The sequence below is a fragment of the Daktulosphaira vitifoliae genome, unplaced genomic scaffold, assembly GCF_025091365.1.
Source record: "Daktulosphaira vitifoliae isolate Bord-2020 unplaced genomic scaffold, ASM2509136v1 Scaffold_4, whole genome shotgun sequence".
NCBI classification, from domain to species: domain Eukaryota; kingdom Metazoa; phylum Arthropoda; class Insecta; order Hemiptera; family Phylloxeridae; genus Daktulosphaira; species Daktulosphaira vitifoliae.
Genome location: NW_026099575.1, coordinates 25,315,649 through 25,341,331, shown reverse-complemented (window position 1 = coordinate 25,341,331; position 25,683 = coordinate 25,315,649). Strand labels below are relative to the sequence as shown.

Below are 25,683 nucleotides of genomic sequence, written 5' to 3'. Positions count from 1 at the left end.
CTTATTGTCAAAGTATTATTAGGGATATTAATAAATAATTATGTGTGCCTGTACGTGTGCAAATAATAAATAACAAGTTTTGCCAGTAAATTATTTATTTAAAGCACTATTTATATATTAAAATTTATATAATATTTATATTTTGTAAATAATAAACAATTTAATAAAATACCCACAAAATTAAAATAACGTTAAGTTTTAATAAATATATTATGTGATAAAATGTATACTTGGAATGTTGTTTATTTAACTAATCAAAACTTATCAATTCAGCAACTGCAGGTTGTTCTAATTGATTGGGAGCAGAAGGCTGTGGATTGATTTGTTGACTAGGTATATGCTGAGGTCCATAAGGTCCCATATGTAGTGGTGTTCCATAAGACATAGGTGGTATCTGTCCAATCATTGGTTGCTGATGTTGACTTGGTATCATTGGTTGTCCAACAGTCATTGGACGTTGTTGTCCTAAATGAGGCATAGGAGCTTGATGATGGCCTGGTATCATTGGTTGTGTAGAGCCAACACCAGAAAGTTGTTGTTGTTGTACTGAGCTAATTGGTTGACTAATAGGGATACCCGAATTGATGACATTTGTCATTGATGACATCTGTTGCTGGTATATAGGTTGAGAAATATTTGGATTAGTTTGCCCTAAATTATTAGGTTCATTAGATGGCAAACTAACAGGCTGACTAATTGGAGCTACACTAGGATTTGGTGGTATCATGTGTCTTCCGTTGAAAACTGAAAAAATATTTATTATTATTAATAGCATAAATTAAAATTTCTTTTCAAGTATACTTTGCGATTGAGATACATGTTGAAATTGAGTAGGCTCTGTAGATTGCTGATATCTCACATTATTTTCTTGTAGTTGAGAAGTTATCACTGAGTCTGTAAAAGTAGTAAATTTTCAGTAAATATTCATAAGAGAGTATATATAGGTGTTCAGTGAGTAAGGAAAAGGATTTCTATTGTTTTCATTGTTTGTAACAATTGACCCATTTTCTTACTTTTTAAACACCTGTATAATAATGTACTATTAATTCTTAAATAATCTTGAAACTATCATGTTTGTTATGATTATGACAATGGCTCTTATTGGTTAACAGTAACATGAAAATACATTTTGAGAAAAGTAAATTCAATGGTATTTTGACGGTAAACGAGGTATACCAACTAACAATGTTTAAATTAATGTATACCCCAGAAAAATAACTTATGTATTATTTATATTGAAGACTTTATACAGTTACAAATCACCATATACCTTAAAATAAAAAAATAGGTTTTTTGCAAATACACCACTTCATAAATCTTTTTGAGATTAACAATAACAAAGGTCCTTAGTGTAAAGGTCATATGAATACGTATATATATATAGCTTCAAATTCTTTAAAGTACAGAGCTATGGGGGTTAAGAACTGTAATTTATAATTGATTAAATAGACAGTTCGTAGACCTTATCTACTATTGTGAAAACTGCTTTACTGATTAAATAAATTGTTTAGTTTTATTTATACTGATACAAGTTAATATTGGAAATTGATGTGTTATGAATAATTAGAACTAAAAAATGTTTTTATTGATTCTGTTATTTCTATTGATAAACTTTTTCAAATTATAATTCCATCTGAGAATAAATTTTTGTTGTGCCTCGCACAACTTTTTTTAAATACAAAAACAAAAAATATTAAAATTATTTACTAGGGCCAGGTGGCATGTATGATGTTGGTGCTGTTGGTATACTTGGTAATGAACTAGGCCCATACATATTTGTTGTAAGATAATTTTGACGTTGATGCTCCATTCGCATAGCCATTTCTTGTTCTTGTTGTTGAACTTGTGCAAGTGTCATTTGATGTTGATACTATAAAATAAATGTTACCACTTAATAAATATTTTAAAATTTATTATAATATATTAAAAAAAAAAAGGAAAAAGATTATACTAAAAGTTGTCAAAATAATGTTGAAAAAATATACGTGACATTACAAAAATATGCAATTAAATTATACCTACAAGTATGTACTATATATTTAAGTTAGTCATACATAAATTTGTGCAACAATATAACTAGTAATAATAAATTTGAATATCTACTTGTTGATACTGCTGTTTTCTCTGTCTTAATATATCCAATTTCATTGCTAATTGTAATTGCTTTTGTTGTTCTGCAAAAGCAGCTTCTTGCTGTAAAGCAGCTTTATGATCTTCTCTCATAGCATCTAATGCTGCTCTAGTATCTTTAACTTGAACCATTTTATCTTGCAATCTTTCATAATACACTAAAAAAAATTAAAATTAATTATACATGCTAAAAATTCTATATATATATATATAAATATATAATATAAAATACATCTCTTTTCATCCTGCTGTTGAATATATTGTAATAATTTTTGGTGCATAGGTGTAATTTTGGAATAAAATGTATCTAATGAACCACCATTAATAACCGTTCTACCTCTACTCAAATTTGATTTTATACGATTTACAAAAATTTCTAATTGTGATTTCACAGATGTTATGAAAGCTTCCATTTCTTCAGCATCATCACACTGATCATTTTTAATAGCTGTGTTGGATATTGTCTAAAACAATTTCAAAAATTATATATTAAGCTTGTTTATAAGCTTTTTAAAGTAATTTAAATGTACATTAGCTGCTGAATAATTATTAAATTGTGAAGTTTTTGATTGTTTTTCAGTTCGATTTTCCCAATAAGAACGATTCAAATAACGAGCCATTTCAGGATCTTCTTCAACTTCTGTTTTTTCTTCTTTCTAAAATAAGACAATTAAACTCTGTTAAAAAAATGAATAAATAAAACAAATAAATTTCTTTATTTTCTAATATATATTGAGATAAATTATCATTTCTTTATAATTGAAGGTTATTACTACTGGTGGTGATGAGTATAAGCGAGAAGCTTGATTTAAAACTGAACTTATGTATGGCACCTAAAAGAGTATAAAACAAAATATTGTTATTTATTTTATACGGAAAATTGAAGATAAATAACTATTACTTTCTGTTGTTCTGCTTCAGATTGAGAAAGTGCCAAAGCTAATTGTAATTCTTCATCTTCTCTGAGTTCTTCTTCTGTTTTTCTATTAGTTGGTACCTAACAATATATTCATTTTACATTTTAATATAATAATTATAGAAAATTTATTTTATCTATCTTATATATATTATAATATATTTTAAACATTCTTTTTTGATTTACCATTTTTTATACTTTTTATTTTTATTTTATTATAATATAAACATAAATAATATGTCTGACATCAGACTCTAAAAGAAATTATATATATATATATTTTACTAATTTGAGCAATAAAGATACCCTCTAATCTATTAAAAATTAAAACTAAAAAAAAATTCTTGTTACTACTGACTCTTTAAAATAGTATTATATCTATTTATTTATTTTTCAATAATTTTATTTCAATTATTATAGTTTAGTGATAAAATTGGAATATATTTTTAGAGAGGATTATGATTATTTTTTTTCAAGAAAAAGAACCTAAAGTAAACCTGATAAGTAAAAAAAGAAAAGTTCAAAAACCACTATTATAATTTAAGAATTAATTCCATTCCAGGAGTTATAACCATTAACCTTACTACTGGTTGGGCTCCACTTCTATAGTTATAGAATTCCTTATTAGTTATAATTTTTATATATAAAAGAATTTTATTTTTGTTACACTTCTGTTATGCAATACTTTCTACAACTTTATGTTTCTGAAATACATATTATGTCCAAACTATTAAATTTTAAAATTATAAAAACCTGATTTTGTTGAGCTAAAGAACTTGTAAGATATTCGATTGGGAGATCATCTAATCCTTTGGTTGAATGGGATCTGTATCAACAGAATATTAACACAATAAACATTTTATTTAGTAAGGTTTTTGTTAAATTAATTATATATACTTATTAGATTTTTCATAACAAGCTTCACAAACACGAACCGGTTTTTCAATACCAAATTTAGGTAAAGTGCAAGATCGAGATGAGCATTGTGCACAGAAAACTTGTCCACAAGCTCGGCAATGATGCTAAATAAAAAAATCTTTGTAAAGGAAATTTAAGATCAAAAGCAATTTTTTTTTTTTATCAAAAATTAAAGTTTTAAAAATACCAAATATTTATTATTAAATATACCTTACGCTGCACCATTCCAAATTTAACACGACATCTATGACAACAATCAGAATCTTCCCATCCTGGAGCAACATCAGAACTAAACATTGCATCACTTTCTTTCAAGGCAGGAAAAGTATAGCCTTCTGCTTTCATGATATTAACAGTATCCTAATTGATTAATATATATTTATATAAGTTTATATATGCAAAAAAAAAATGTAGTATATCCTTCATTTTACTTGAACAGCACAATATTTAGGAACTGCTCGAAAAGCAAATGCCCATGTTTGCAGTAGTTCTAAAATTTTATTCTTGACATTTTCATGTGGAGTAGTTTTAATAGTTTCTCTCATTTGTTCCATAAAAGGCTTGGATCCTACTTCATCATGTATAAGTTGACCACAATTTTTAACACAACATTCCAATACCTAAAATATTCAAAAATTATTATTTTATAAAAATGTTAACAATTTTATAATTAATACATTACAAAAAATACATTTTTATCATTAAAATTGAACATTTATAATTTTTTAAATAAATAAAACAAGATGTGATTCATGTGATAAATATTAAGAATAAGGCCAAGTCTCAATTTTGCTTGCATCTACTTGCATATTATTAATTTATAACATTTTTACTGAGACTACCCACATACACAGTAGAGAAAAATCAGCAACTTTAAAATCTTATATTTCTATATGTTGCATAGAAATATTTTAATAATTTTGCCCCTTTGTACTTCTTAATTAAGACGAGTTAAAAAACTAATTTAAACATAGAATTTTTCTTAGTTACAATAGTTTTGTTCTCACAAAATTTTTCTCTACTACTGTACTGAAATAGCGCTAAAACACAAAATTAGCAAAACAGCTTTTTAGCTTTGAAATATACAATAATAAAAATTTGTATGAAACTTACTGGTTTTTTGAAATAAATTTACAACTTATATAGGTATCTCTAAGATCTTAATAAAATAATATGAAAATGCTAGAAGTTATGAGCCCTGGTATGAAAATATTGTTTATTAATTTAACTTTTCTTATCACATGAAATTCTTTTTTTTTGTGTACACATTTAATGTCTTTCTTTTAAATTATTAACTATAATTGAATTATGTACTAGTATAATTTCAGTAACAGAATTATTTATAAAAATTGTTGAGTTGAAAATTTTTATATGAATCAGAAAAATTAGTTGACATTTTTATAACAGCATTTAACTTTAATAATCTTAACCTCATGCCCGTGTGGTATGAGAAATGAAGAGTTAAAATAAATCATTTCACACTTAAACATGGTATATATCCTATTGTTACATTAAATATCCTGTTCCTACAGTGGATAAGGCCAGGTACTTGGGAATTATCTTAGGTAAGCAACTAACCTGGAGTTTATATTTGTAATATCAGTTAAACCTTTAATAAATGAATGCGCTTTTACTTTACAAAACTCTATTCAAACCTATTTGGACTTGCAGATTACAACTTTGGCATACTACAAAAAAGTCAAATTTACACAAAAGCTAAATGTTCCAAAATATAACACTTTGACAAATCTTCAATGCCTTACCATATGTCTCTAACTAAACCCTACAAAATGATTTTACTATTAAAAATATTAAGGAAGAAGCACTCACTTATTACTCACATTTCTCTAAAAGACTTTAAAATTATCTTAATCCTTTAATAAAGGACCTATCCTTTTTCACACTCCTAGGAAATCCCCAACTGAAGCTAAAAAGGAAGTTGTGTTGTAATTTGTTGCAAACTCATTAGTTGTATTAATTAAAAATAATAATAATGAAATTTAAATAAATAACTAATATTTAAATGTCAATGTGTTAAATGTAAATGTGTTGGTAATGGGTGACTATTTATCAAGTTTACATGTCATATATTTATCTTATAAGCTTATTGTACAAAATAATATAGATTGTTTATATCAAATAAGAAAAAACTTTAACAATAAACATATTGATTTTACAATAGTGAAAAATACTAACCAGTAAGCTATACATAGCAGTATGAGGATTTGAACTTAATAGTTTTTTCTTTATAGCATTGAGAGCAAATTTAGGCCTAAAAAAATAATTAACTTTATGAAATAAAACAATACAACACATTAACTTTAAATATAAATATGTATTAGGTTAAAATTTATTAAATGTAGTTATTAAAGATAAGAACTAAATTAAATACAATTTAACTAATTAAGACTTATATGAAGAAAAAAAACTAAATTCTACAATCGAATATTTATGAAATATAAAAAATATATAAAAGAAATCATTATATTCTAGCTAACAAATGAAATTTATCTTACTGCACATCTTTCTGTCTGATAGAATCACATATTTCTAATGTTGATGGCCAATCAGGTTCTAGTAGTAAGTTACTAGTCACTTTATCTAAAATAAAATAATGTTTTAATTATAATTGAAAATAATGAACTGTATAGATAAATATTTTTTTTCAAATTATATACTGTTCAAATAGTTATAAATATTAACATTAATTGATACACGTTGAAATTAATAAGCTCCAATGTGAATCTATTCCAAAAATTATTTATATCTCTTATAGTAGCAATAATGGCTTAATTACTATTAATTTAATTTATACAATTTTTAGTTCATAATATTTAAAGTTAAATCATTAAAATATATTTTTTTTATAAATACTGAAGTTATATTTTGTGACAATCTTAAAAAGGAAATATTTAAAATTGTAGTTTTAAATTAATTATTAGAATATTTTATGTCTATAAAAAGCATATCATATATTATTTTAATACATAAACATTTTATCTGTAAATTTAAATTTACTCTTTTACAATCATGTCTGAAACTTCAATTAAATTTCTATGATCTGGTACAAAATTTATAGTGATAAATATATTACTATAAGTATGGCAATCATCATATATATTTCTTACCAAGTAATTTTTCGAAATTGGATTTGAACATATTGCCAATAACGTAACCAAGCTAAAAATATTAATGACGTGTAAATGTGACAATGTGTTAAAGATTCTGCAGTGTCGATGAAATTTACATATAGTTAAAAATGGTAACCGAATTAAAGAAAGTGATTTTAATTGATAAATATTGTATAGACTAACAAAAACATTGAGACTATGACTTGAAAACTATGACGACATTATTGGACAAGATAATGAATCAGTATTTACAGTAGTAATTTTCTTTAGTGGAACCTCTTATTTATCATAATGTTATCATTGTCATTGACAATCAGTAATACCAGTTTTTATAACTAGATAGAACACGACATTTTTTCCTGAAAATCTTTATCAGGGCAAAAATGTAACCATGCTGTTATGAAATAGGCATTAGTTCATTGAAGAAAATTTTATTCTTTTTAATATTTTAATTTTACACAGTAATAAATAAATACGAATAATATATGGAAGATTTATTGTGACTCACAATTTATAAGTATTTATGGGGTATCTAGAAAATGCTAATCAATTAGAAGTGTTAGTTTGGCTGCACTGTTTTCGAAAGTATTTCGATAAGGAAATGATAAAATATTTTACTAGTTATAGTTAATGAAAGAGTTGTTAATTATTTCATAAATCATTTTTATTAATATATTCTTTGAGATAATAGTATTATTTACCTTATTTAAGTGATGGTAAACATTTTTGGATGTTCTTACGTCCGCCTAATCCAATATCGTCCCACATTTTTACACAGATAATCGATTTTACTACATACTGTAGTGGTTGTATTTATGGCTTGTTCGTATTATTATTACTGTTTATAGGCAAATTTATTTCTAATGTTGCTAAAATTGAGTTGTAAAATTTTAAAATGGACGAGATATCTTTGTTGAAAAAACGTACATCAATAGAAGCACTGCAAAACATGATACGTAATGATGATTCTAACCAGACACCTCCTAAGATAAAACGGTCATTTTCATTGAAGCGAGACCTTATACGTAGTAAGCATATAAGACAGGGAGATATGGATGATACAAAATTAAGGTTATCTATGTTCCGAAAACCATCATCATGGAATAAGGTTTTAGGGAAAATGTTACAAAAAATGTCCTACATTGGCCTACAACAGGACAAAGGCAATTTATGTTCCAAATATGACGCCTATATATCACGGTCTTCATCAGATATTTATAATGAAAATACATTTCAAGGTCCCAAGATTTTAACTGGAGATAAAGTTCCTGGTGTAGTGGGACTTCGAAATCAGGGTAATACATGTTTTATGAATGCTGTTCTACAATGTTTAAGTCATACAGACGTTTTAGCCAGGTAAATAAAATAATACAAACATAATTTGTCAAACCATTCTTCCATATTTTTTCCATTATTTTTATTTCTAGCATTCTTTATAAGTTTATAGTAATTCTTCATAGTGATTTAATAAGTGATTTAATACTATGAAGTGATTCATAGTAAATTAATAAGTACTAATTTTTATGGTTTTTTAATTAATACAAATTTAATTGTTATTATTTTTCTATAGATCAAATATAATTATATTTCTGCTATTTTTTTCTGTAATTAAAATTATTTGGTAGTTCCTTTAAATAAATACGAATTTTCATTAAGAGTGACTTATTAGGTTTATATTTCTTTGTTGTTATTATTAAATTAATTTTATTAGTTAATTAAAATAAATAATGTTGCAATGACTTTCTAAGTTTATTTTCTAATTTTTTATTTTAAAAAATTATCAGGTATTTTGTAATGGATCAATACAAAATGGATCTGACTAGAAGAAATAAATTAAATTCGAAAAAGTATGGTACTCGTGGAGAAATGACTGAACAATTAGCATTGTTGTTGAAATCTATATGGCTTTGCAAGTATGATCCAGATATGTCAAATCAGTTTAAAGCAATTGTTGATAAATATGGCTCTCAATACAGAGGAAATAATCAACATGATGCTCAAGAGTTTTTGCTTTGGCTCTTAGATAAAGTTCATGAAGATTTGAATACAGCTACAAAAAAGAAATATAAGACAATTAGAGTAATAAGCAGTTTTATATTTTATGACTTATCATTTTAATACATTTTTTTACTTTTAATTAGAATACTTTTGGGAGACCAGATGAACAAGTAGCTGCTGAAACACTTGCTAATCATGTAAGGTGTAATGAATCTTTTATACATAATGTTTTCCAAGCCCAATTTAAGTCCTCCTTAACTTGTCCCCGTTGTATGCGGCAATCTAATACATTTGATCCATTTCTATGTATATCCATACCAGTACCTCAATGTTATTCAACACCTGTGTATGTAACAGTAATTTATACTTCACAACAACCTAGAGAAGTAAGTACTTTATTTTAATAAAATAAATCATTTTTAAAAGTAAATATTAAGCATAGTTCAAAATTAATAAAAGTTTTATATTCTTTATAATTAGGTTAAGTTGGGGTTATCACTTCAAATTGATTTTACAATTGCTGAATTTCGTGAACTCTTGTGGTCATATACAGGTATTCAACAAGAACATATGCTAATTACAGAAATTACTGATATTGGGTTCAATAGGACATTTTGTGGTAATATTTAAATTAATAATGTATTTATTTAATAAAAATAGATCACATGTATTTGATATTATTAAAATTAAAAATATTTATTTTAACCAAAAAATATAGGTATTTAATATTACTGAGTCAGTATATGTTTACCATTGTAAACATATTATTATAATAATAGTAATACTATTCCTGAAATATGCATACACTATTTTTAAGTTTTTTTTATGGCATTTAGTTACATATTTTTTAGTTTAACTGAATATTATAAAAAAAAATTTAGTTTTAAATTATTTAATTAGTTCTACATTTTATTATGTAAAAAATATTTAATATTTAGTAATATTCATAGTATTCAACTTTTTTTAGATTCAATGCCTGTATCAATGATTAAAGAATCTGACCCTTTGTACTGTTTGGAACTTCCTAAGTTAAATGAATGCAGTAATGAAAGTGGCCCCTATTTATTGCTCTGTTGGGTTAATGTACTTGTTATTGAAGATCAATGTTCTAGGTACTATTTTTAAACATTTTATTTTCTCCAAGAAAGTTATATATATTTCAAGTCTTACAGTATCATGGTAACTTAGTTTGATGAACCATTTATGTGATAAAAGATATTTCTATGTCTCTATGTATTTTTGTGCAACTGAGTTAAAGGTATCTTTTTTGTATTTTATTTATTTTTTGTAATAGATTTGGAAGTGCTTTTACAATGCAAATTTGTCGTGAAACATCATACAAAGATCTTCAAAAACTCTTATTGAAAGAAATGGCTTCAATGTTACATGATGATATATTAACTGCTGAACAAGACATACCTTTGTTTGGTATACGTTTGGCTGATGCTAGTGATTTACCTCAATATCTTGACCCAACTGTAGAACTACCTCTTTTTACGGATCCCATTGACCAAGCATTAGCAATGTCTGGAGATCAACCTCATATTAAATTTATACTTGAATGGGACCTTCATGCAAAAAAAACGTATTATTTTACATTTAAGTTTTAGATCAATTTGTTTTTAAGTATTAAAGAATATTAATAAAAATTAATTATTAACTAGTTTTTTTTAGATAATACTTTATTGATAAATTGATGATAATCAATTTAATACATTTTTAAAACTGATTCATTCCCAAAGGCCAGGGTATACTTATTTTAAGTTATTTTTAATAGGTAGTTTTTTTTACATATTTTTTATATTTTAAATATACTTTTCTTTTTCTTTCTTAATCACAACTATTTGAGGTCGGCCAATTTTAAATATATTAACAATTAAATTAAAAACAATCATTACACATCATTATTTTGTATTAACTAATAAAATAAGACTATTCCATTTGTTAGAAATCCATGAATTTATTGATCAATTTTCTTTAGTCATAGTCTGATTTTTATTTTGTAGCAATCAATTTTAGAAAAGTGAATCCAGTAGTTTAGCTTTATAAAATTCTTACAAATTTGATTACTTCTATGTTAATTTGAACCTAAATTATAATTATTTTTTAAATCTTTTGAGCAATGTTTTCTTATTTATTTATTTTTTTTATCATGTCAATTAATTTATATAGAACTATTGCGGATCATTGTGAACAAGTTGAAGAACATGCTAGTGTGAAACAACTAAAACTAAACTCTGAACATGGTACATCTATCACTCTTGAACAATGTTTTGATGTAAGTATTTTTTAATGATAAAGTAAATAATTTGTCTTTGATATCTTAAAATTTTTAATATAATATTTTAGATGTATACAAAAGAAGAAATTTTAGGACCAGAAAATGCATGGCATTGTCCGCAGTGTAATTTAAAACAAGAGGTTGTAAAAAAACTTGGATTATGGACATTACCAGACATATTAGTTGTTCATTTAAAACGTTTTCGGCAGTCATTAACTCTACCATCTACACGACAACAAAATAATAAGTAAATTTAAATGAATTAAAAGGTATAAAAAATATTAAGTATATTTATAATTTTATGTTTTAGGCAACCAACTAAACTTTCAGTTCTTGTAGATTTTCCTCTTTATAGTTTTGATATGACCCCTCATTTAGCCATAGGTCGGGATGTTAGGGTACCATTAAAACCTCCATCATCACGCCGTTTAAACTCAATACACGATCGTAACTTATACGATTTGTATGCTGTATGTAATCACCATGGTTCAGATCCACATAGTGGTCATTATACTGGTATAAACATTAATTTTTTCACTTCATAATTGCATGACTAAAATAAAATCATTGTTTATTTTTATTAGCATTTTGTAAAAATCCATATGATAAGCAATGGTACAGTTTTGATGACACAAAAGTTACTCCCATCCCAGATACATCATTAGTGACTACATCAGCATATATGTTATTTTACCAAAGACGTGATATGATTCTTAATGGCACAGATCATTGGGCAACAAGGTTACATACTCGCATATCAAACAGTCATTCAGTTGGACAAATTGTTGACAATAAAGGTACTAAGTTTTATTTTAAGTCATAGTATGTCAACTTTAAAGTACCTAAAACTAGAAGTATAATAATTTTTCACCATAAATATTTGAATAAGTATTAATAAATAACAAGCAAATATATAGAATAGCTAAAACATAATTTTTACATGAAATTTAATTAATATTATTCATAGTTTTAATTTTTAAAACAGTCGGGTATAACGTAAAAATTTTTACAAAATGAAAGTTTAACTTTTGGATTCAATTTCAACACTTTAAACATGAAAAAATGTGAGATTTTAACTCTCTCAAAAATGTATAAAATTATACATATTATGTAAGAATTTATCACTTATGGCTGATAATATTAAAATTAGAAATATATTTAAAATATTGATTTAAACTAAAAAATATAATAATTATTAATGCTAAATATATATTACACATTAGCATGTTTTAATCGTTGATAATAGTAACATTATTCACGAAATACGTATCCTCAATTCATTAGTAATTTTTGTAGTTTGATTGAAATACTTTTTTAGTTTAAATTAATGTATTATTATATATTAATATAGTATTTTTTTTTTTTATATAATAATACATATTGTTACGACTGACGTCATAAAACAAAATGTAGTCGACACTAATTTTATAAAAAATGTGGTCCTTTCTCACAAAAATTGTCCAATTTCGCCCTCTTTTTAAAATTTTTTTATATTACATAATTTATAATTTTTTTTAATTTTTAAAGGAGAGACTAATTTTTTAATTAATAGATCCGTATCCTTTTATGGTTATGACTCCATGAAAAAATTGTCTGACAAAAATAATACTTAAATTTACATATGTCTTTATATTCTATTAAATAATAGGCATGACTTATTTACTGATACAGTACCGTGTTTCCCTCAGCTGCACATCATGTTATCAACCTAAATGAAAGTGTATCGGGATCTGAATCATAAGTGCACGGTGGCCTAGTGGTAAGGTTTGTCTATACAACGCCTTGGGTCGCGCGTTCTAATCCCGTACCGTGCCTCTTTTTTTCACATGATTTCCGGTAAACTTTCTATAACCGGCCGTCAATCCCCGGCGGCCGTGTTATTACATTGGTCAACAATAGAAGATAACCAGAAAAAAATTATTTTACTGTTTTAATGAAATCTACTTATATATTATTTATTAATAGTAAACATATTTTAATTTAGAAAATAATAGTGAAAATATTGACGAATTAAGTGATTCACCATCTAGCAATACTATTTCCAGATCTTCAACAGTGGAAAATGATGCAGTCTTTTCAAGATCAGTATGTATTCTTTTTTGAATATATTTATATCTGATATATTCTTAAAATAATAGTGTAATAACACAAAAAATGTCACTTTTGACTTATTCATATTTTATGTAATAAATATTATAATTTTGATGGTGCAGTGTATGCTATGTTACAGACATAATTTAAACTGCAAAGTACTATTTAAAAAATAAATGGTAATAACAAAATATTTGCAGATTCAAAAGTTATTAAAGTTGTTAGACCATTGTGAGACACCTGAATATTACATTAAAAAATATGATACTCAAATCTTTAAATTTAACTATAACAAAATTTTAGATTTACATTATTTTACTATCTTGCAATTTTTGTATTTATAATGCCAATATGTACTTATTTATTATACTTTGTATTTGTTTTTAGAATTCACCCACTGTTAATGACAGGATACAAACTGAACCAATTAATGACGAATCTGATAATAATTTTAAAAATTTTTTGAATAATGCCAAGGAGTCATGTATTTAATATTTAATAAATCTGTTTTAAAATTGTTATTTTAAGGATAGTATACCAATTACCATTTATGAATTATTATTATTTGTTTTTATAATTAAGAAATTAAGCTACAGGTTATATATAAATATTTTGGCAACAAAAAAAAATTGTTTATTTGCTCACATTACAAAAACATTCCTTGTATTTAACATAATCCATTTATATCAATTTAATGGATAAACAAAATGTGTATTTACTAAACATTTTATATGTATTTTATTATTTGAGCTACAAAAATCTTTAATACAATTATTAAGTATAAAATGCTCAAAAATAATTCTATATAAAATATTGTAATATATAAATGTAAACATTTATTATATATAACTAATGCCTAATATATTTATATAAATTCACTTATTAAATTTGCACAATTTCATTTAATTCTTACGAATAAAAGGTAAAAGGTAAATTTTTATTTTGTCCAATTTAAATTTTATTTTTTTAAGTAAATGTACTTTATTTATTTTGTTACTACCACTTTTTCCTCATTCCCTTTATTTATTAGAATAATAATTATTATGTTTTATAGGATAGCCTAAAGTTAAAAGAAAAAATTATATGGCTATTATTTGTTTAAACCTACTTAACAACTTAACCATATTCGCTTAATGATTATTGTTTAGTGTTATTTTTTTTACACTATTTCTTTCAACAGTTATTTTTCAAAACCCTCTACTCGCTGATCAGCTACAGGTTAGATTTAGACATCAAATTACATATATTCTTGATTGCCACAGTCACTATGTGTAAAAATCGTTATTTTTACTAAAATTGCTATATATAAATTTTACCTTTTCCTTATTTAATGAACATTATATATGTGTATATTTAAATAGTGTATAATTTTCTTTGATTCTAAAAGTTCTATCATGATAACTTTTATATAAAGAATAGTCGGGTTAAATTGTTAGGAAATGAACTGCAAGCGTCTTTGTGAAATGTTGGCCGGTTAAAAACTTGCTTCATTTCAATAAAATCTGAAATGACGACTGGTAAAATATTTTATCGTTGAAAATCAGTGCTGATTATCAACGAACAATATTTTTTGCTTAAAGCGTATTATTTTTAAATGTGTTTGATAATATCTTATCATACTGTTTTAGTTATTATAATTATTAGACCTTAAAACATATCGCCTATAAATTCAAGTTAGGGTATAAATGGACTAACTTAAATATTTGTATGAAATTAACTCATTTAATATATGTTTTAAATATATTACGAAGTCTGAATGGTATTATGTCATATTATTTTACCTATGATAGCTATTAGATCAAAACTATTAATGAACTATGTTTTAGTAATTATTATTCATTCAGAAATTAATGTATTTATTCATAAGTTGCTACATCGCCCCAAATTTTTAAAAATTCTAAAGCTAGGCCATAAGTCCAGTCAAAGCCAGTCAGAAAATCATATTCATCGTCATCGCTATTTTCTCCTTCAGATACTTCTCGCTGAAATATATTTATTGTTTATTCATTACATAAATGTGATTGTATTTTAAGTTAAAATATATTAACATATTTAATTTGCTTACATTTTCAAAAAAAAGTTTGTAACTATTTCTTAACCAAACTTTAGCCATTTTTTTAGCCTTGTCTTTTGCACTTGGACGGCCAAGTTGATTAAATCCTTCAATAACAAAAGCTTGTAAAGGAGATCCCACATTTAGATAATCTCTACTATTAAGTCGAAAACTCATATTAACATGGATATCTAAAACATGAAAACCAGCAAATATTATTTATTCCTCTAATTAACTCGTTTAATTTATTTCTATTACTGTAATCATTAATGGTATAATCAGATTCTTCAATAATATTGTTATTATTTAAATAGTTTAATACGGCAGTATACACCAATTTTTTTGGCATTCTAAAACTTTCAGTCCATAGTGGAATAATATTAGAAGCATAAAAATTATTTTGACTTTGATTGTACATCACATCCCAATCAAACCATGCTCCGATCTCAGGATTCCACATTACCTATAGTAATAATTCTTTTCAAAATAAAATTGTTTATCTTAAATAAAAAATGTATCCTTATACATACTTCTTGTATGCTCTTTAAAAGCATAAGGGATATAGCTCTATACTTAATTGTCTTTCTGTTATCGCCTATCATATCAAACCATTTGCTTAAAGTTAACGCATTAACTTGTAAAATGCTGTTTAAATCAACAGGAACAATTTTTGAAGTTTCAATTTCAGTTATATTTTCTAGAATTATACTGACCATTGATTTAAGATTTAAATTTGTAATACTAATGAAAAATATGCATACTAAATAGATGTCTTGCATTTAACTGGGTATGCCATCTCTTAAAGAAATTCCAACCAGATTCAGTTGCTGATTTTATATTTAAAAAAAATTCATCTTTATCTTTTTCGTTCTGAAATGTCTGGGCTGCAATATAATCCTCTCTAAAAGCATAGTGTTAGTGTTAATTAATAATAAGAAAAAATAACCTTTACTATAAATACATAGTTTATTAAATCTAAATAATAACATAAATAAATAATCAAGTATTATTTTGACTTTTTTTTTATTCGTAGACCGCAAAAAATATGTTTTTTATAAGAAAAAAAAATACTAAATATAATAAAATTACTTATGTAATATAAGAAAACTACTTTAACATTCTAGTTATGCTATACATTTTAAAGAAACATTATCTTTCGCTAAAACATGTTTTTTCAAACATTTTGATCTTACTAATATGATTTACTTCAATAATATTTTTTAAATACATGATAATTAGAATATTTAAAAACAAAAACGCCTTTAAAATTGTTTTTTATAAAAAACGAATTTTTACTACTATGTTCATTTGTGTATGTATATAATACGAATTGAAGCCTCATAAATATAAAAATATAATATTATTTCTTTATTAGAATGAGTAGAAACGTTGTTTATTACACATATATTTTTGATATTATAGATATAAAAAAATACTTGTTTGTTATTCGATAGAAAATTTAATTTATAAAAAATTATTGTCAAATAATTTTATTTTAGCATTAATTATTTATCGGGATAAACGTTCATAACAAAATAATTCGTAGACAATGCAAAATATTGTTTTTCTTAGTTGTTATAGGATTTTGCATAAACTCCTGGATATATGAAAAAGTGTTTTAAATAAAATTTATAATAAAAATATTACATTAATAAATTAATTCATAAATAAGAATTATTCTTATTGGGTTCCACAATTTCGTGCTTAAGTGAACCAATATAACCGCCACTCGAGAAAAAAAACATAACTTAGACTACTTCCATTCAAACTTGTAAACTAGTTTATGTCTAGCCTTGTAAATAGCTATAAGATAATGAGAACGACTATCCACGATGCTAATATAACGAACATTTGGATATCTCATATATATTTCTCGGGAAAACTTAAATAACTAATAGATATTATGATATGTGATAAGTACATCAATTAAACAACATACGGTTGTATTTATATTGTGTGGGTTATTCTTAACGAACGAATTTTCCTTTAATAGATAGACACTCATATAAAATATGCTTTAATCTTAAACTATTTTTCGAAAATATTTAAATTTCAACGTTTCTCCGTGTAAGAGAAATTTGTTCGAATCTTAATTTAAATAATTTAATAGACGAAAAATGATTATTAACTAGTATTTGAATATTTAAAAGATTTTTGTAACACAAAAATCATTTTCTTTAATTTTTAAAACAATATATTACGAATACCTATAGAATTCTGGTCGTGGTCCTTTGGAAGGTGCGTAATATCGAGCCATTCTATATGATTTTCCATTTTTTAAAAATGTTGTCATTCTATTTTCTAACCAGAATTTAAGTTCGATTTCTAATTCCTGATAAAGGTTTAAAAAAAAAATTATTTTTATTTTTTATTTTAATCTAAATTATAATCTTCTATCGAAAAGTAATTTACTTACAGGCAAAATAGATTTTACGTATTTAAAGTCTTTTGTGTCTTGATAGTAATTCAATACCATTAAAATAAGCATTGGTGGTTGAGATCTACTCAAGTTGAATACTCTAGCACCACTTGGCACAAAACCGAATCTGCTCACCATTGATACTAAATTATCAATAATTCCTCGGGCTGTATTTTTCATATCACATAACAAAAGTCCTTTTACGACCCAATAAGTTTCCCAAAAATCAAGTTCTCTCAAAGTGTTGTTTAGTTTGATGAACCCGTTGGGCAACCATATCAACGAATACTTATCTGGATGAATTTTTACATCATATTTAATTTTATACGCCAAAACATTTAACGCTTTATTTAGAATTTCAGCCCACTGTTTGTAATTTTCATCATAAATTGTATAAAGAATTGATGGGGTTTCTGTTGTATCAGTAGGAGTCCATTTTTCAATATCATCACTATTTTCAAAATTTTCATCTATAAAACTTCGTAAGATCTTATTAGACGGTACTTGCATGTTATTGCTTTGTTTAAGTTTCATGTATTTATTCAAAATTTCTGATTCGGTAAACTTCATCTGTTTAAAAAAAAAAGTCTCTGAACTTGGGAATATAGATGACATCTGGACATCATGTAAAAAGTCACTGTCACAGAATACTTTACTGAAAGGACATTCAAAATAGAACTAATTAAATATTTAATACTTAAATACTATTAAGAAATTTAATTATTGATATTATCTACTTTTCATCTTATTTTTGTCAAGCATAAGATATTGCTTAATTATAATTGAATTAAATTAGAACTTCACAACATTTTTTAACCCGTAAAATGTAATATTCTATAATAAATCATTTAAAGTGAGATTCCTTAGAAAAACGATTGTATTTTAGAAGTTTTTAACACTTTACAAATAATGAACAAAGATAAAACGCGAGTTCGATTTATTTTTATCACCATACATTTCTTATACACACTTTCTTCCGCTCAGTTAAAAAAAATTGTTCATAAGTTATTATCAAATAGTAATTTTCTTAATTACACTAATATGTACACTTTAAGCTAGTTAATTATATATTTTTCCATTTAAAATATATCAATTTATATCAATATAACTAATTTTTTTAAAATTTATAATTTAAGTAATTATACTACTACTTAAAAGAAAATTTTTTATTCATAATTATAATTATAGAATTACAAATATTATACAACTATTTTTCTAAAATAATTCTGTTTAAAAATACAAATTTCAGTTCATTTAAAATATTCATTTGTTTTGATTAAAGTATATTTATGTACCTTTGACATGACGGCAGTAACGTATTGTTTGTAGGAAATAACTCATTTTTCAAAAAAATATTGGTTCTGCTGATAGAAAATACATTCCATATTTGTAGTAAGTATAAAATTGTATTTATATTATTCATTATTTGAAAACAGTTAATAATTAATGATTTAATACAATTTTATTTAATTTGAATACTCAACAAACAAAAAATTGTTATGAAAAAAAAATACATAACGGAATACGTAAAGACATATTCTAACGTAATATTGATTAAAATTAAAACTTACAAATATAAAATATATACTTAAATGATTTTTACAATTTTATAATTTGACTTCAGCAACGTGTAAAATCCTACAAACTACTAATTTTTACTTTTCATCTATCATATAGCGGTTAGTTACAACTAATACAAAAATATTTCACTTATTTGTTATGTTTTATATATATGTTAAAATTGTAAAAGATTCAATATTAAATATCTACGAAAAAAAAATAGAGTAGAAGCAAATTAACTCTTTACAAGTCATTTTTTTGTATAAGTATGTTTCTTATTCATTAATTCTATTGTCTGAATGAAAATCAGTAAATGAATAATAACTATCGTTATTTTGCTTATTGTTTGCTGAAAAACTACTTGATTATCGCCACTTATAATTTATTATTATCTGTCAATTATACAACAATTTCTCACGTTATTTTCTGAATTATACTAGTAATAATATAGTAACACAATAACAAAACGTTCAGTAGCTTAATAGGTTATAAAAATGAACTTCAATTTTATATTTTATTTTCTTGTACTTTAAAATGTTGAAGTTTGTACTATTATGATTTAAACCGATGGTTTAATCATATTAAGTCTATGGTAAATTGTCTGCTCTTTCAAGAAGAACTCAATTATACTATAACTGGGTTATATAGTTATGATTTCTTTCTCAGCCGTTTAAATGTTTATGTTATTACTTTTTCTAGGTCTTGTTTTATCTATTTTTCGTTTTTATTTTTTAAATGGCACCCTCCTATAGTGATTATCTATTATCCAACACCTTGTTATCTATTACTTCTTTTCATTTTATTTAGTTACCACACTGATTCACCGTTGGTAGACAATTAGAAGTTAGTTTTATAAAACTTCAAGCTTTTTAAGTCTATGGCATACTTGCATTACCTGTACTTTTCACTAGTTTGTTCTTTGTGTTGAATATGGTTGTATAATATACCTATAACTTGCTGAAGATCAACCTCTTCTGAATCGCGTTTAAAATAGATTTTTATTCTTGGCTGTTTTTTTACTTAAATTGCCTGAACAAAACCATAACTATATAGAGTGACATTTTTATCATAATCCTTTCAATTATTTGCAGAATAAAAACAATTTTAATTACTTTTTTGTTATATATTGATCTCGATTAATTATAAAATATGTAATACTTTTAAAGTTAATCCGTTCTACGTTATAAAAACAAAGTCGAAGGATTATACTAATCGGTAGTTTATTTTTTTTTACAACGCCGCTATTCATAGATTACGTTTGTTACAAATTATGACTTTATCGAAAGATAAGCTTTCTGTTTTGCAAGTTGGTGTATTTATATGTGTTGACATAACATCGTGACTTATAAACTTCAATACTTTTAGAATATCTGTCGATAACGTCATAATTGACAGTAAACCCTACGCAACTGTAAATAGCAATGTCATAAAAAAACAACTAGCTACTCATTAATCAGTATTAATTAAAATCATAATAACATCACGAACATCTTTAAACTCTACAAGTAATGGACGACATTTAGTAATTTTTGACGTGCCTAAAGGTTTAGTACGGACAATAGAAACTTTAGCATTTAGTGATGCAATGATATTATTTGAGATCTGAATGGGATTATTGTTATCGTCTTCAGGTATATTGTAAATTATTATACTACGAGCTTTATGCATTTGATCCTGTGTTTCATTGATGATGTCGTCTATGTTATCATTATTATGAATATTTTATCCAAGTACCCTGATCTTTTCCCGAAGAGTACTAACTTCGGTTTTTTCAATATTCATTTTCGTTCTTTAATGTTTTTAAAGTAATAATAATATCACTTAAAACAGTATAACACGAGAAAGGTTTCTATCATAATGACTTAGTTTTTTATCAATATCTTGAAACTTATAATCCTGAGATAAATGTAGAGACTTTAAAGTTGATAAAATTTGAGAAAGTGAAGGCGCAGAACGAGAATAAGAATTTGGTGGGTGTATCGCATTTATTATTATTAGGCATCGCATAAAAAATGTGTTAATAACTGACAAGCACAGAGTACATACAACATCTTATCACTTCAACAGCTTAATTGTAAATCTATACAAGGATAATTAGGATCTTTAGGAAAGAGTGGCTGATCCAAGTAGTTGGGATAAAGGCTAGAAAAAAAATATTTTTTTCTGCGAGTAATTGAGTGGGTTATATTAAAAAATCATCCTATATATCTGGAGCACACTTTAAGTACCCTATAACTTACTCCAGTCTGATGTTAAAGCTCATTTCATAGATCCCTTACTTAAGGGATCTATTGATGCACCTGATTCTACAATGTATTCCTAATCCTTTCTTATCATTTTTATTATCGATGTCATTTTTGTATTCCTTACCTCACTACTTCCTACGTAGAATAAACCCTCTGGTATAAACAATAAATGTATTATCAAAAATGTCCAATAAACTTTTGATTAATGAATCATAGCATTTTTGTTTATTAACCATTATTTTTGTTAGAAGACTAAAAAATTAATCATACTATCAAATATTTTGTTAAATTAACAAAAAAAAAAAATACTATTTATTTAACAAAAGTAATATTGGACGTATATTGATAAAAAAACTTATTGATTTTACATAGAAGTCTTTTCAGTATAGGGTCACAATAATCCTTTGTATCATATGTTCCATGTTGATAGTCACCGGATGGGTTAATAAATTTTCTTGTTGATACCTTATATTTTGTTTTATACAATATTATGAATAAAACTTTTACATAAGATTCTAATATCACTATAATATCTATTTATTTAAAAATGTCATTTGGCGTGAATTGAAAATAACTGACTATTATAATTGTCCTAAACAACCCACAGTAGTCAGAAGTTATAAGTATTGCGCAGCGAGTTCATATTTTAGACCATTATTTTAAAACAAACATAAAAATATATGATCAGTATGGAAGGTGTTCAAGCGTTGGAAACTTTATTTGTGACGCTGTAGTGTTTCACATACGATTCATCAAGTGTCCACCGACATTATTAGTATGGATAGTAATTAGTGATGGGCAGTTTCGAATATTTTTAACTATCGAATAGTTTTTATACAACCGAATAGTTTATTTTTAGCATAAAAAATCGAATAGTTTTAAAAACTATCGAATAATTTTTATACAACCGAATTTTTTTTTTTTTCTATTTTTGGCATAAACTATTCGAATAGACTATCGAATAGTTTTAAAAACTATTCGAATGGGCTACCGAATGGTTTTAAAAAATATTCGATTAGTTTTACCTAAAATTTTTATTAAGTATACTTAATTATAATAAGAAGATAATTAACGAATACTTATAAATAAATTATTATACAATTAATAATAGTAAAAATTAGTGATGGGCATTTTCAAATATTTTAAACTATCGTATAACTATTCAAATTGTGTTTATACAACCGAATAGTTTATTTTTAGCATAAACTATCAAATAGTTTTAAAAACTATTCGAATATTTTTTGAATGACTATCGAATTATTCGATAGTTTCTATTCGATATTTCCCATCACTAATAATAATATTATATCAACAACTAATAAGTTTATAAGTTTAATTACTCTAATAAAATAAAAGTTGTGGAATTTATATTAAAAATAATTATGTTAAAAATTGTTTACGATTATGACCGCTTAATAATTAATTAGGTATTAAATCTAAATTATTTGCTTACAGCCCAAAATTATGAAATCTGGATCTNTCATTATTATGAATATTTTATCCAAGTACCCTGATCTTTTCCCGAAGAGTACTAACTTCGGTTTTTTCAATATTCATTTTCGTTCTTTAATGTTTTTAAAGTAATAATAATATCACTTAAAACAGTATAACACGAGAAAGGTTTCTATCATAATGACTTAGTTTTTTATCAATATCTTGAAACTTATAATCCTGAGATAAATGTAGAGACTTTAAAGTTGATAAAATTTGAAAAAGTGAAGGCGCAGAACGAAAATAAGAATTTGGTGGGTGTATCGCATTTATTATTATTAGGCATCGCATAAAAAATGTGTTAATAACTGACAAGCACAGAGTACATACAACATCTTATCACTTCAACAGCTTAATTGTAAATCTATACAAGGATAATTAGGATCTTTAGGAAAGAGTGGCTGATCCAAGTAGTTGGGATAAAGGCTAGAAAAAAAATATTTTTTTCTGCGAGTAATTGAGTGGGTTATATTAAAAAATCATCCTATATATCTGGAGCACACTTTAAGTACCCTATAACTTACTCCAGTCTGATGTTAAAGCTCATTTCATAGATCCCTTACTTAAGGGATCTATTGATGCACCTGATTCTACAATGTATTCCTAATCCTTTCTTATCATTTTTATTATCGATGTCATTTTTGTATTCCTTACCTCACTACTTCCTACGTAGAATAAACCCTCTGGTATAAACAATAAATGTATTATCAAAAATGTCCAATAAACTTTTGATTAATGAATCATAGCATTTTTGTTTATTAACCATTATTTTTGTTAGAAGACTAAAAAATTAATCATACTATCAAATATTTTGTTAAATTAACAAAAAAAAAAAATACTATTTATTTAACAAAAGTAATATTGGACGTATATTGATAAAAAAACTTATTGATTTTACATAGAAGTCTTTTCAGTATAGGGTCACAATAATCCTTTGCATCATATGTTCCATGTTGATAGTCACCGGATGGGTTAATAAGTTTTCTTGTTGATACCTTATATTTTGTTTTATACAATATTATGAATAAAACTTTTACATAAGATTCTAATATCACTATAATATCTATTTATTTAAAAATGTCATTTGGCGTGAATTGAAAATAACTGACTATTATAATTGTCCTAAACAACCCACAGTAGTCAGAAGTTATAAGTATTGCGCAGCGAGTTCATATTTTAGACCATTATTTTAAAACAAACATAAAAATATACGATCAGTATGGAAGGTGTTCAAGCGTTGGAAACTTTATTTGTGACGCTGTAGTGTTTCACATACGATTCATCAAGTGTCCACCGACATTATTAGTATGGATAGTAATTAGTGATGGGCATTTTCGAATATTTTTAACTATCGAATAGTTTTTATACAACCGAATAGTTTATTTTTAGCATAAACTATCAAATAGTTTTAAAAACTATTCGAATATTTTTTGAATGACTATCGAATTATTCGATAGTTTCTATTCGATATTTCCCATCACTAATAATAATATTATATCAACAACTAATAAGTTTATAAGTTTAATTACTCTAATAAAATAAAAGTTGTGGAATTTATATTAAAAATAATTATGTTAAAAATTGTTTACGATTATGACCGCTTAATAATTAATTAGGTATTAAATCTAAATTATTTGCTTACAGCCCAAAATTATGAAATCTGGATCTGAGTATAGTCTTTAAGTATTTTTTTTATAGATATTCAATTGTTTTCATTTAATTTTTAAAACAAAAACGTTAATTTTACTGATAGAAATAAATTATGCATCCTACTAATTTTTAGTAAAAATATTAAGAGCTTTTGTGCATTTTTTATTGAAATTGTTTGTTCAACAAAATTCTATATTTAGTATGATTAAAAATATATTGATCAATTAAACATACTTTAGACAGTATTTGTTCCTAAATATTATTTTTATATACAAATTACTAACATTTGTCCTTTTTAAATTAAACGATCGAATCGTTTTACTTATACACCTACTAGCTCTTATAATGAATATGTTTTTCCAAAAATAATATGTTAATGATGCCACTATCACTCTTTTACTACGGATAGCAAAATGTTGTATTTATTTATTTAAAACACTTTTATAATTCGAAAACGTTTTTTTTAATTATTTAAGCTGAAGTTTTTTTACAAAATGAATTCAAATAAATGGAATATTTGAATATAGTAAGAACTTACAAGGTTAACCATTGTATAGTCTTAAATTGTTGATTAAGACAAAGTGTTACTTTGTAATCTTTATAAATAGTAATGTTTTTTTGAAAATTTAAAGAAAACAACTTACGAACTTGAACTTGAGCAAATATATAATTTACACATTGGTATGAAGAACTATTTTAAAACCTTAAAGCTAACTTGTTTATAGGTGCTATATTTTATTTGCCAATTTTATTTTAGATGTGTGTTTTTACTTTTTTAGTTACAAAATACTACAGACAT

At 24.9% G+C, this 25,683-nt stretch overlaps 3 protein-coding genes across 3 annotated transcripts; 1 reads left to right on the top strand and 2 right to left on the bottom strand.

Annotated features, from left to right (window-relative positions):
- Positions 1-90: 90 nt before the first annotated feature.
- On the bottom strand, positions 91-7,360 carry LOC126904837 (hepatocyte growth factor-regulated tyrosine kinase substrate). Its single transcript, XM_050684122.1, has 15 exons — positions 7,093-7,360; positions 6,481-6,565; positions 6,161-6,236; positions 4,396-4,584; positions 4,175-4,324; positions 3,944-4,068; positions 3,800-3,872; positions 3,032-3,127; positions 2,904-2,963; positions 2,661-2,786; positions 2,363-2,594; positions 2,104-2,288; positions 1,708-1,870; positions 802-894; positions 91-744 (listed from the first exon to the last, which is right to left on the bottom strand). The coding sequence occupies exons 1-15, from the start codon at positions 7,121-7,123 to the stop codon at positions 251-253; spliced, it is 2,178 nt and encodes a 725-aa protein (XP_050540079.1). The 5' UTR covers positions 7,124-7,360; the 3' UTR covers positions 91-250.
- Positions 7,361-7,710: 350 nt separating this feature from the next.
- On the top strand, positions 7,711-14,637 carry LOC126904836 (ubiquitin carboxyl-terminal hydrolase 43). The gene is made up of 12 exons (XM_050684121.1): positions 7,711-8,451; positions 8,880-9,174; positions 9,237-9,479; positions 9,574-9,712; positions 10,061-10,205; positions 10,388-10,678; positions 11,266-11,371; positions 11,443-11,621; positions 11,685-11,890; positions 11,959-12,171; positions 13,359-13,459; positions 13,853-14,637. The coding sequence occupies exons 1-12, from the start codon at positions 7,991-7,993 to the stop codon at positions 13,955-13,957; spliced, it is 2,484 nt and encodes an 827-aa protein (XP_050540078.1). The 5' UTR covers positions 7,711-7,990; the 3' UTR covers positions 13,958-14,637.
- A 528-nt stretch (positions 14,638-15,165) lies between these two features.
- LOC126904839 (trehalase-like) lies at positions 15,166-19,605 on the bottom strand. The gene is made up of 8 exons (XM_050684127.1): positions 19,233-19,605; positions 17,935-18,592; positions 17,726-17,850; positions 16,280-16,419; positions 16,049-16,215; positions 15,777-15,981; positions 15,531-15,709; positions 15,166-15,447 (listed from the first exon to the last, which is right to left on the bottom strand). Exons 1-8 carry the CDS (start codon positions 19,358-19,360, stop codon positions 15,322-15,324), a joined length of 1,728 nt encoding a protein of 575 aa, XP_050540084.1. The 5' UTR covers positions 19,361-19,605; the 3' UTR covers positions 15,166-15,321.
- Positions 19,606-25,683: the final 6,078 nt, after the last annotated feature.